At 38.0% G+C, this 12267-nt stretch overlaps 1 protein-coding gene and 1 long non-coding RNA gene across 14 annotated transcripts in view; one reads left to right on the top strand and one right to left on the bottom strand.

Annotated features, from left to right (window-relative positions):
- MBNL3 (muscleblind like splicing regulator 3) overlaps positions 1-12267 on the bottom strand; it is a 120168-nt gene that overhangs the window by 10573 nt on the left and 97328 nt on the right. For 6 of the 11 annotated variants that reach the window (XM_064482671.1, XM_031445471.2, XM_031445468.2 and 3 more), the window contains 6 exons: positions 10388-10579; positions 9104-9340; positions 6023-6173; positions 4357-4392; positions 1923-2017; positions 918-991 (listed from right to left, as the gene is read on the bottom strand). In XM_064482671.1, coding sequence (XP_064338741.1) covers positions 935-991; positions 1923-2017; positions 4357-4392; positions 6023-6173; positions 9104-9340; positions 10388-10579 — 768 coding nt within the window. In that variant the 3' untranslated portion in view covers positions 918-934. The remainder of the gene's footprint in view (positions 1-917; positions 992-1922; positions 2018-4356; positions 4393-6022; positions 6174-9103; positions 9341-10387; positions 10580-12267) is intronic. The other 5 variants (XM_064482675.1, XM_010995484.3, XR_010379311.1 and 2 more) reach the window with 4 other exon arrangements.
- LOC116150734 (uncharacterized) overlaps positions 1-12267 on the top strand; it is a 157420-nt gene that overhangs the window by 100075 nt on the left and 45078 nt on the right. The gene's annotated exons all lie outside the window — the stretch shown is intronic.

Genomic DNA, 12267 nt, shown 5'->3' with positions numbered 1-12267 from the left:
GTTCTGGGCCTGTGTGTCCTCAGCAGGAAAGAAACATGAGCGAGGTTCTGGGGAACTAGTTGATCGAGAGAATTAAACTGTTCCCTCCTTCAACCAAATGAAGCACTCCAGTTGTAAGAATTTCAAGCTTTCAATGATTCATGGATGCAGTTCAGAATCGGTGTATTTGTTTAGTAAGTCCCTATAATTACTTAATTCATTATGATGCCTAAGAGTCTTAAGTGACTTCAAAAGTCACATGTTCCAGGTGAACGACTGCTCAAATTAAGTGTGGGCTATTACAGACCCTGGACTAGGCAAAGAGGAAATCAGAGGGGAAGGGGGGGAAATCCGAAAATAACAACAACAAAAATTACTCCAAAAAGTGCCACGATTTGAATGAAAATAATGATTAAATTAGTAAAGTATGTCACTCAAAATTCAGAACAGCTGGAGCAATTCTGATAGACTTACACGGGAAGCAACAAAGTGGCAGAATGTGGAAGTGCTGTTTTGTATAATGTCTTGGGAGAAGCACTGCTTACTGTCTTTAAGATAATCACCTCCATCAAATTGTGACAAAATTACTTTGTTTTATTTCAATAAAAAAAACAAAGTAGAAAAAATGTTAAAAGATTAAAATTCAAAAATGATCTGTGCCTTTGGCTAACAAATAATACCCCGTTAATAATGGGAAAACATTTTGGAATTTGTAAGCTCCTTGGGAAAATACAATACCAGCTGTTATTTTCATATGAAAATCGCATATTTGCTCTCCACATTTCAGTTTGGAAAATTGGGAATGCTTAAATCAAGCTCTAAGTTACAAGCAATGTCTATTAAAGAAAATATTTACCAAAGCTTTTAGCAAATGCAATTGTGTAGATAAAAGATATAACCTACAAATATTATTTATATTAATACTTAAAGAAACTTACTGTTCTACTGGTAACTTCTACATCTGTGAAACAAACATGCTGCTATTCAGTTCATCTATTGATAATGGGGGTATCTATAGTAGTGAAAAAGATTTTAGATTAAAATAGTTTCTTGAGAGAATTCCATTTATTTTGTTCACTGTGTGGACATGGTAATCAATAACTATAGTCAATATCACAGGAAACTTTAGACATATTAACCATATCCACTAATAGTTAATTTTTTAAAAAAAGCACAGGTTAGAATGTGGTTTGTTTCCCCAATAAATTAATGCTCTATGTCCCATATGGTTATCATACTTGTAACTGAAACAGCAGTGGGACTTGTCCTTAAGCATGGTTACCACTTTAATAAGGCAAAATGGCCATAACATTACCCAATAATTATTGTATCTCCTTACAATTTCAAGACTCCTCCAAAATTCATAATTTGCATTGTGACTCTGCCTATAAGTACCTAAAGCAAATGAAAATTAAAACAACACAAGCACGTCTAATGTCAGCATGAGAAGGAATTTCTGATGTAATCACTGAGTAATGATGAGCATATCTGTGCCTTGGAAAGAAACGTGTTATCTTTCTTTCCAGTAGATCTGCAAGTAAAGGTGATGACTGTACGAAGTGAAAGTTCAAATGCAATAACCAAAGATGGTAGTAAAATAAAATAAATTCTCCCCTCAACCAATGAGGGAACATCAAAACAATATTTAGTATATACATCTGAGGATTGGTGTGGTAGCAACAGCTCTACATCCAGCATATCAAGAGGAACATCTGTAACCGATTAAAAATGAGACAACTCTGCCCATTCATCTCAGGATGAGTAGCAAGACGGATGCTTCCCTCCAGAATATACACAAAAATAAAAGTTCTAAATGTAACAACTGCTTATAAAACACATAAGAATATGGACTGAAGTCTCTCACCAATCCAAAAAGCATATACTGTGCTTTACCAACACACTGTAGTTATTTAGGTCTGAACAGGTGAAATAAATGGCCAAACCTGATTGCCCGTAGCTGTTGCAGCGAAGGGAACGCTGGTGGCAGGTGTTGTTGCTGCAGACACAGTGGTAGGTGTAGCACCGTGCATCATGGGCACTTTCAGTAGGAAACCACGGAAGCAACACACGAGAGGGCGGAGGATTTATGCAACCATGACATAAATGATGGGATGGGGCGTGGTAGGTATCACAGCAACAAGCCACATGACGACATCATGACGGATACACCAGGGTGCAACATGCAATCACAGTCAGTGCAAAGCAACACAGCATGGAAGGGGGAAAAATTTCAAAAGAGAAAAGGGGAAAGCCAATTATAGTTACCATTAAGGAAAATGGAATCATTCTCAACATTTAGTTTTTGAGCAGAATCACACTGTCGTTGACTTCAAAGGCCAAATTTTCAGAAGGGGTGACAATAGATGTCTATGACAAATCTTATTTTACCAAGGCTATCTATCTGAATAGCTAGTCAAGCGGACAAGTAACTGCGTTGCACATTCAAAATGGGAGTCAGGAACTGGTGTCTGGGTTCACTCACTCATGACAGACATGAGTGCTGTCACTTGATTTGCAGATGCAAACGGGCGGTTTTATATATATATATATATAGATATATGTGGATATATACTTACCTGATCTGCATGCAAATAAAAATGGTAGTTCGATTGGTGGGTATATGGTAGGGGAACAGATATGAAGACTACAGTGGTCTATGCATGCAGGTTTCTAAGCACACCTCTGGCAAGCCCCTTGGAAACATAGGCTATTTATGAATCAACTTAGGCTATTTGTTTATTGTTTCATAAACAACCTAACTTTCCAAGGGGGTGCTTCATAGTAAATGTCCGACAACATCCTGTCTTCATTGCAAATATTACAGCTACAATGGCCAGCAGCCGCAACATCTCTTTTGGGATGATTTCTCTTTGCCGTTTCTAGTTTCTATGTCATTTTGAAAGCTTTTGGGATGCTTTTCTTATTTTGAGCTCATTTTGGAAAGCAAACCAAAGAATTAATATTTAAATGGTAAGCATGCGTAGGTAATAACTGACATCTACATCGACTGAATTCAGATTTTCGGCCAGTCTACAGAGAAAGTGAACAGCCTGGAGAGAGGACAATCATCCCATGGGACATCATAGGAAACACAAATGTACCCCAAATGGTGATTAACAGAAACTCTGTAGTTATCTCTCCTGCCCATCTCTGGTTATCCATTACCTATAGACAGCCCTCATTGTATCACATGCCAACTCTGAAAACACCCTTGTTTTCCCTCGGTGGGCGCAACAGCTACACAGGGCAGCAGCAGCACTGAAGCATGCAGTTTGCATTCCTACACGGAGCCCTTCAGGGAAAGGGCAAGGGAGCAGAGTCACAAAATGTAAAGACAGAGACACGGTTCACCAACTTCCCAAAGTCTATTCTAATCATATGCATATAATGCTTCTGTTAGTATCAATGGAAATGTTTTTCATTCCTACAGGGCAAAGCCAGTATCAGAGGCCTCACCTACCAGTGAATGCTACTACTATGTGGTTGCCATTTTGACTTTTTTTTTATCTTGGTAATCCTGTTTGTCCCTTTTGGGCTCTGCGTCTACTTTGGTTGACCAGTGGGATAGAGGTTGAGCTGTTGCAAACCCTCAAAAAGGACGAAAGAAACTGGATTGAGATGAGATGGCAGGGTGAGGTGGGATAGTTCCTCCCTGTATCAAACAGTGCTATTTTCCTCTGGTGTGTTTCTGGGGCCTGTGGGAACTACAGAAGCTGTGAACTCCCTAGGCATTCTGAGAGGGAAACAAGTCACTTTCCTTGTCTTCTTCAGTATTAGTGATGTACAAAATGGTTTCAAGATGGCTACCATATTGTACTGGTGGCTGATTAAAGGATATGTGTGTAACTGATTATTTAAAAAAACACATACCCCACAAAGAGTCATTTTGAAATGATTCTGATGTGCCTGGTTTCCATGCAGATGGCATTTCATCCCAGCACACTACAGAAATCCTCACAAATCACTACAGGATGCTCTAGCTTTGCTTAACTCACCCTTTCGCAACATCTGAGTATTGAATGATTTTGACCTTAAGGATAACTTGTTTGGGGAGGAATAATTTCTTAGTGATAGATGTGAAGTTAAGAACAAAACTGCCCTTTCTGGCTAGATAAGGAAATGTTTTGAAATATTTCAGCTGCAATTTTGGGGGTGAAAACAGAGAAGTGGCAGGGTATTTGGCCACAGTGGCAACCAACTAGGACTCATGGTGTAAGCCAATTACGACTCCACAAAAACAGACCACACCATAGTAAACCTTAAATACTCAGAAAATGTCCAGCCACATCATTCACTCACTCATCCCTTTCACAGTCACAACAGAAAATCACTTCTTTTCAGATTAGAAAAAGTTGAGAATTTTTGTACAAAACCTACCAATACTTGAAGCGGGTGCCATGCACAGTATTGGCCCTGCACACCATGCAGAAAAGCGTGAAAAGTAAAGAAAACAGAGATTTCATTATTAAAGCTTTACTGATAGAGATAATTTTTAACTAGAAAGATATTCTCAGCAATATCAATTAATCAGCACATGCAAATCCAGTAATGTCCCATGCTTACAATTACAGCTGAGTTTTAAGATCACAAGCCCAAGTAATCAAAGTAATTCTTGGATTCTTAGGTATGAAAATGAACATTGATCTTTTTCTTGAAAGTCCTTATCTCACTTAAATGACATGTGTTTTGGACAAATGCATCCTAAATGAGTTTTATTATGAAAGGGAGAGTTTTAACCAACTGTGTTTAATCAACACATATGATTTTCAAAATATGCACCAGGATGTGGTCCCTCATGCCAGTAAGTTTTACTTAGAGAACTAAGCTATCACCATTGCCTCCTCCACCTCGCAGCCAAGGACTTCATTAGAACATCTGGCAAAGAGGCTTTTCATCCTGAAAGTGCTCTCAGCCTGACAGGTTTTTATTTTGCTATTAATCACAGGGAAAGGGATTCTTCTGATATTTCTGCTTATAAATCTAGACTTAAAATCCAGCAAAAAAAAAAAAAGCCAAAAAATGATAAAATTGTGTTTTTGAAATGATATCCTGAAGAACTACTGTAGTTAGTAAATAGACAAAAGACTGTTTTTTTATGGCTTCTTTCAAAATGAATTAACTGATTAATGTATCAGTTAACCAATGGGTTTCTTCAAGTTCAGGTATACAATATTATGTACTTAGTATGTTTATATAATTAGCAAGGTTTCTAAATTAATTTTTAAAGCATGTCATTTTAATTTAATAACAATTTCCAAACTGAGGCATTTATGATTCTGATCCAAAAAAAAATCTACCATATTCCCAGCGGTTAGTAGTTTCAACTTATTCCCAAGAGACTTTAAGCTTGTTCTCAAAGTATTGAACCACTAGAAGAAAAGTATTTCACTTCATCTGATATTTATTTGAAAAAAATTATGGCTTAAATTTTTCTTTACAATTTAGTGCAAAACAGTTATGCTATTAAATATAGTTGAATGTAGGAGGTAATATAATATGCCACAAAGTGTCAGGAAAATATGATAAACGGCTATATATTTTATATTAACTGGTTTAAGAGTTAGACGCTAAAGACAGTTGTTTTTTATATATATAATATACTGTATTGTCCTATAAGTTTAAGGGTACTTTTATTATATCTTTGGCATATCAAAAATATATGGACTCCCTACTTCTGTAATGCTGAAGCTCAGAAACTTTTTTTCTGAGTGCAGACCATTGTCTTTGAAAGTGATACCTAAGAGTCAAGGAATTAATTTGAGGTCGAAACAAGTGAATCAAACATAAGAAGCAACAATTAAGAAATGCTAAAAAGAAAAATGTTGAAGAGTTTGCTAGTTGGATCGCAAACCATCAACTGTCAGGAATCACTGAAACACAGTTTGTTCTCTATACAAGCAGATCAAGCATCACTGCCTTGTTTTATTTCTAATCAAAATACCTGCTGATAGCCCTCACATAAACACTCTTTGGAAGCTGGCATGGTGCATTGTATTCATTCGCAACATCACTCAACTCACGGTGCCCAGAGCCCTGTTCTCACCTGCAGGGATGAATGCCGGCTGTGGGAGCTGCAGGTTAGCCAGAGCCTGTTGGCAGTGGAAAACACTGGGATTAAAGACCGGGGTGGCACCATTGGTCTTTTCAAGCGCCGATCTCTTTGGTATCAGTTGAACTGCACCAGGCTGGAGGGCCTGTGAGGGAAGGATGGATTAATAAGTAGTACCAAAGAAAGTAAAAATATATACTCCAACCAAGCCAGCAGCAGTTAGAGAAAGTCTGGCCTGGCTACCCTTGGCCAGGGTACCCATGAGGAAGGTCACCAAACGCAGAGTTACATCAGTGCACTCACTCCATGAGTACATACTTAGTCCAAAACAGAAAATAAACATACGGAGGAAAAGAGCTTTTCAACTTAACTAGTTTAGACAAATAATAACAATTTTTTTAAAAAAAGTATCTCATCATTTGGGCAGGATGTGACGGGAAGCTGTTAATAGCAAATAATCATTTACAATTAACATCTCACGGATGCTCATCTATTAAGCTATTAAAATGAGATCAGCAGAAGCAACAGAGCAGGAAAGAGATTTTTGCCAGTTAAAATTTCCATATAGGTCTAGGAAATAAATGGTATATAGGTGAAAAAAAAGATGTCAGTAGATCAGAGTGTGATTCTGTAACTCCAAAAATACAATTGATACAAGGACTTCAGGTCCAAGTCCTGTAACTATAGCTTTCCCAACTAACATGTAAGGAAAAAGTAAATGAATGAATCCTCCCCCACCAGCCACCTCAGCCAGATACCTTAGATAGTTAGCAAGATGTATGCAATTCTCAATTACAAAAACATTCCAGTATGTATTCTTTGCTTTGTTAAGGCTGGGTAAAGCTTAATTCTAAAACCTCTTGGCATTTAAAAATCCTCCTTTCATGCCTACAATTCTTTTAAAATCCCACTGTGCCTGTAATATTCAGTCAAATCTGTCCTGGGATCAGATTCATGGGAGAAATCTGACATTACATTTTTTTCTCAGCAAATTGCCCAGGACTTTAGAAACTTGTCCCAGCGACAACAGTTTGGTATGCTTCTAATTCTTAAGGAGACAGGCACACTTAGGCTGAGTAACTAGCCTTTCACATGCCCAAAACGGGCATGCAAGTCCTCCTGATTCCTGTGGATAAAGAAGGCCTAACAGTATCTCTGTTTTCATTTGGGAACTAAATATCCCCCCAAGTCTTCTTTTAAATGCATACAAACTGCTTTCGGTGAAGTTAACCTGAGCTATGCACACAAATATGAACCAGGTAAAAATCTCTCTTTCACAAAGCATTTCAGCTCTGAATCCTTAAAATATAGAAAGCTCACACTTCTTTGTGAAGCCTCCTTTACTTAATCTTGCCTCAAACAAATTTCTACGGGCCAATGTGACTTTGCCTTTAAGACTGTGCTCTGATCAGTCACTTGGAAAGGAATTTTATATTGACGTTCAAAAGTACCAATTGAAGGCCTACTATATAGTATTTAACTCTCTTATATGGGAATTTGGGGCTGACTTACATGCATTCTATCAAACACACCCAAATCATCAGAAACGGACACATTCATATGAAGGTCCCATAACTGAGCATGGAACAGGTACACACCGTCACAGGCAAGCCGTTCCTTGTACATCCCATGCATATGAGAACCTTTATTTTTAGGGGACCAACTGTATTCCTCTCCTTTTAGGTCCATGTTGTTTTTGAACTCTATGCCACCAACAGAAATAACCAAATAACTGGAGGCTTAAAATTCTGCCTTGAATATTCTCGATACCTTCCTATTTTCATAGCTTAAAATTTCCTCATTCAAAAGAATTTATGACAAAAAAAATTTGGTGAAGTCTTTTTTTTTTTTTTTTTTTTTTTACCATTTGTTAACAGATTCTGTTGTCTAGATCAAGGGAGAAAGTAAGTTTGTTCTACTTTGGTACTCAGATCTTTCCTGAAGTCATGGGTTCAGTTCTGAGAGAGCAGGGATTTTGAGAACGTGGAGCAAGTCCAAAACTGGTGCCATAATTTATAAGAAAAGTTTGGAGAAACTTGGGGTATTTGGCCCAGACAAAGAAGACGACAATCATGCTCCTATGAAATGGTGATTGACTTATTTTTTTGTAATAAAATAAGTGTAAGTTCCAGTTCTAGCAAGGTAGATTTCAACTCAGTATGAGGAAAAACTTAATAAATAGGGATGTTTGAAAAGAAATGGATCTTTCTCATGAAAAGGAAAGGTCTCTGTCATGGGCTTCAGGGTCCTGGAGGTGACTTTTTTCCACAGTTGGGAAAAATGAGGTTTCCTTAGGGTTTTGTTCCTTATTGGGGTTATACCCTATGACACAAATCTCAGGCGAAAAGAAAAAATGAATAGCACACAGCCTATCAAAATAATTGAAACTGTGACGAACTTAAGTAATCATAATTCCTATTTCTCAAACTATCACACTATAGTGTTACGCAAATACTCTTCCCACCTCCTACCTTTCTGGGTTAAGTAGGACTAACATTTCCCCAAAACAGACTTGCTAGGGCAACTCAATAGGCAGGCTTCTCCCCATCATGTAGAAATATCCCCCCCCACCCCCTGCCCTAGCCTTGCCTGGCTGCTGCCTTGAAATCATTAACCTTTGGGAAATTAGAACCTATTTACCACTCTATCCTCCAAGTCCTGTTTTCAAAAGGCATTAAGGCTCTTAACCAGCAAAGTACCCCAGAAGGTAGCTCTCAGGGCACAGAGGCAACTTTCTGCCTTTTTAGGATATAAAGGTTAGTTAGGCTATAAAAGCTACTCAAAAATAATTTACTGTTTAACTTGTACTCTTTCTCAAAAAAAAAAAAAAACAGGAGAAAAGGCACAGTAGGTTAAAATCATTAGTAGAGCTTTTAAATAATTATCTTTAGAAAACGTTAGTGAATGAATTAGAATAAATAGGTTTTCTGTTTTCCAGCTCATAACCTGGGCTATTCGTTTTAAGGCCCACTCATGACTATTCAAGACTGTGGTCAGAGGAAATTAGACAAAATGAGTTATATATTAATCCTTTACCCCCAGACAGAAAGTCCACGCATCCTGGCCTGTTCTTACCATTGCTGTGGCAGCCGAATGGTTCATCTGGTGATGAGCTGCCTTGAGTTTGGCTTGCAAGTGTGCAGGAGGATGAAAGTACTTGCATTTCTCCCGGGAGCATCGACCTTTGATGTAATCCATGCAGATCGTCACAGTATTATCACTTGCCTCGATCATGGAAACATCCGTAGGGTGAGCATAGCGACAATCATTCTCACCACGGGTACAATTTCCACGCTGAAATTCACGGCAAACCTTAAAGAAAAAAAAATCACATTGATGCCTGGTAGGTGATTAGCTTTTATTTATTTTGCCAGGGAATGTAAGAGCAACAGTATACATTATTTTGTCATCTGTTCAGGAAAAATGTTACAAGCTGAAGGCTAACGTCAAGCCATAGTCACTATGAGATGTAAACATACAATTTCTATTCCAAGAAAAAAAAAATCCATGCTTCCCAAAGGGAAAGTCTGTCTGGTTTCCTTACAATGAAATAACAGTATTGTTGAAAACCAATTTTCAACACTTGATGCAGTCTCATCAGCTAAGTTTGCAAGAGGAGGTTATTTTGTGAAGGTCCAAGATGTGTCTATCACGCAGCCATGTGCTTTTGCTCAAGCATACATGTGGACCATGGGACATGTACAGATTCCATTAGGATACATGGCAAGACATTTAAGGAGCGGCCAATGGAGCTGACTTTGTAAGAAATCCACTTGTTATTTACTCCAATTTATGAAGAATGATGTAGTTAGAAGGAGTTCTATAGATCAAAAAGCCATTTAAAATTTCTTTTTAGGTTTCCTTTCCTTAGGCATCAAGAGATACTTATTGTCTAGTACATCATTCTTAAAACAGAGAAAAAGGTTTAGACCCTATTAGACTCCTTTACATTCTGCATTCATAGATAGTTTTAATTCGTCAACTTTTTTTTTTCAGCTTGATTATTCTAGCAAGTAGCCATTCATCAACGAATACAGTAATCTCAGTCTGTAAAGCTGGAGCCAGGGGTAAAAGGAGCATTCCCACCAGACTTTCTGTGCCATAGCAAAGGAGATGAGGCCCAGTCTGCGGCTGGTCACGCTAAGATGTTGTTTGACCTACTGTACAACTGAATCAGTGCGCTTCATAATGGGGTAAAATTACAGGAGTAAAACGTTTAACATTTTTCTGAGGTTATATTCCATAAGTGGAAAATCCAGATGCACTTATTGAAAGCATTCAAAACACTGGACTCTAAGAATGTTCATGCATGAAGTTCATATCTACCCTATAAATATTTATCTATTTCTACACAAATACCTCCAGTTTATCTGAACGCATCAGTTTTGGACCAGCAGCTCCTGGCAATCCGAGAGGTGGGTTTCCAGAAATCAGAACAGGTGCATTTGGTAAAAGTTCGGCAGGGACCAGGCCCATCCCAGGATGAGGTAAGTAAGGATTGAAAGCCATGGCAGGATTAGCTGCAAGTGATGGAGTCACGGGAAAAGAAGTCTGTATGTTTAAAACAGAAAATAAAAAGTATTAGAGGTAAATAGATTAGTCCTAATTTTTTTTTTTGGTGGTGGTGGTGGGGAGGTAATTAGGTTTATTTATTTTTAATGGAAGTACTGGGGATTGAACCCAGGACCTTGTGCATACTAAACATGCGCTCTACCTTCCCCTATACCTACACCTTCCCCTCCGATTAGTCCTATTATTACACAACGAAGCATTCTGTGAAAAAGCCTAAGCCATATCAAAATTTACCATTGTGTCTTCTGATTTATTTTTAGTCTCATACTAATTCCCATGTAGGAGTTGCTTTTAAACCAACAAATCTCCTTGAGTAACTAATTTATTGGTAAGCTGAGGAACCAAGCCACATAATTTTACCAGTCATGAGTTAGCTGAATTAAACCCCATTGATGGAGTCTTTTCCAGATGTGTTTTCTCTAGCACTTCCCCTTTTACCTAAAAACCACGTCGCCAACGATATCATATATGTGGGCAATCTGCCCGGTCTCCTCACACAGGCACCGCCCCCTGACAGCCCCCCTCATCCCACCCTCCTCCTTCCCCGTGCTCGGCGGTACTGTTTGGCTCCAAAGCTTCCTGTCCTACCATGGTCCCACCTGCCCTACCAAACGCATGCTTCTCTTCTTGACCGACTATCAATTGTGGAGGACAGTAAGGAGGGAGGAAGAAAGGGATAGATTTTAAAAAGTGAGAGCTTTAACAACGTCTTGCTGTCTACCTAAAATGAAATTGGTTTGGTCGTGTTTTTTAGCAGTCCTGTTTCACAAACTCATCTGACTCGCCTAGCCTCGTCTTTATCTAGGGAACCAGATGACGTGTGCAGTTTAAAAGGGGGCCCTAAAAATGCTATAAGGATCCCTATTAAGCAGGAAGAGATAATGTAACAGGATTACAAGGTACACACCCTAGAGTATAACTTGTAAAGAAAAGTCTTAGAAGTACAAAGGGCTCTTACTGGTTTTTCTATTTTTTTAAAAGTCCTGATCTCATAGAGTTTGATACATGTATTGCCTTTATTATCTGTAAAGCACATAATTTATCACTTTACTGTGCTGTTTTCCAGTTTGTTCCACATGTGGGTGTCTTTTCTTCTCAATGTGGTCATACTGTCTTTTGATAGTTCTCTTGTCTCCCCTATAGTACCCAGTATATAGTGAATGATTGATATAATCAATACCATCATTTAAAAATAAGTTTAAACATTTTAATGAATTAATAACAAGTCATGATTAAATGTAGTACATATCTTTTTTTTTAGGTTTAGTTGATTTACAATGTTGTGTTAGTTTCTGGTGTACAGCATAGTGATTCAGTTATACGTATTTTTTTTTCATTATAGGTTATTACAAGATATTGAATGTAGTTTCTTGTGCTATACAGTTAAGACCTTGCTGTTCATCTCTTTTATACACAGTAGTTTGTATCTGCTAATCTCAAACTCCTAATTTATCCCTCAGCCACTCCTTTTCCCCTTCGGTAACCGTAAGTTTGTTTTCTATGTCTGTGAGTCTGTTTCTGTTTTGTAAATAAGTTCAGTTGTATCATTTCCTTTTAGATTCCACATATAAGTGATATCATATGCTATTTGTCAGACTGACTTCCCTTAGTATGATAATCTCTAGGCCCATCCATCTTGCTGCAAATGGCATTATTTCATTCTTTTT

The sequence above is a fragment of the Camelus dromedarius genome, chromosome X (assembly GCF_036321535.1).
Source record: "Camelus dromedarius isolate mCamDro1 chromosome X, mCamDro1.pat, whole genome shotgun sequence".
In the NCBI taxonomy this organism is placed as follows: Eukaryota; Metazoa; Chordata; class Mammalia; order Artiodactyla; family Camelidae; genus Camelus; species Camelus dromedarius.
The sequence above is the reverse complement of the archived record's forward strand: the minus strand, read 5'-3'. Positions and strand labels throughout refer to the sequence as shown.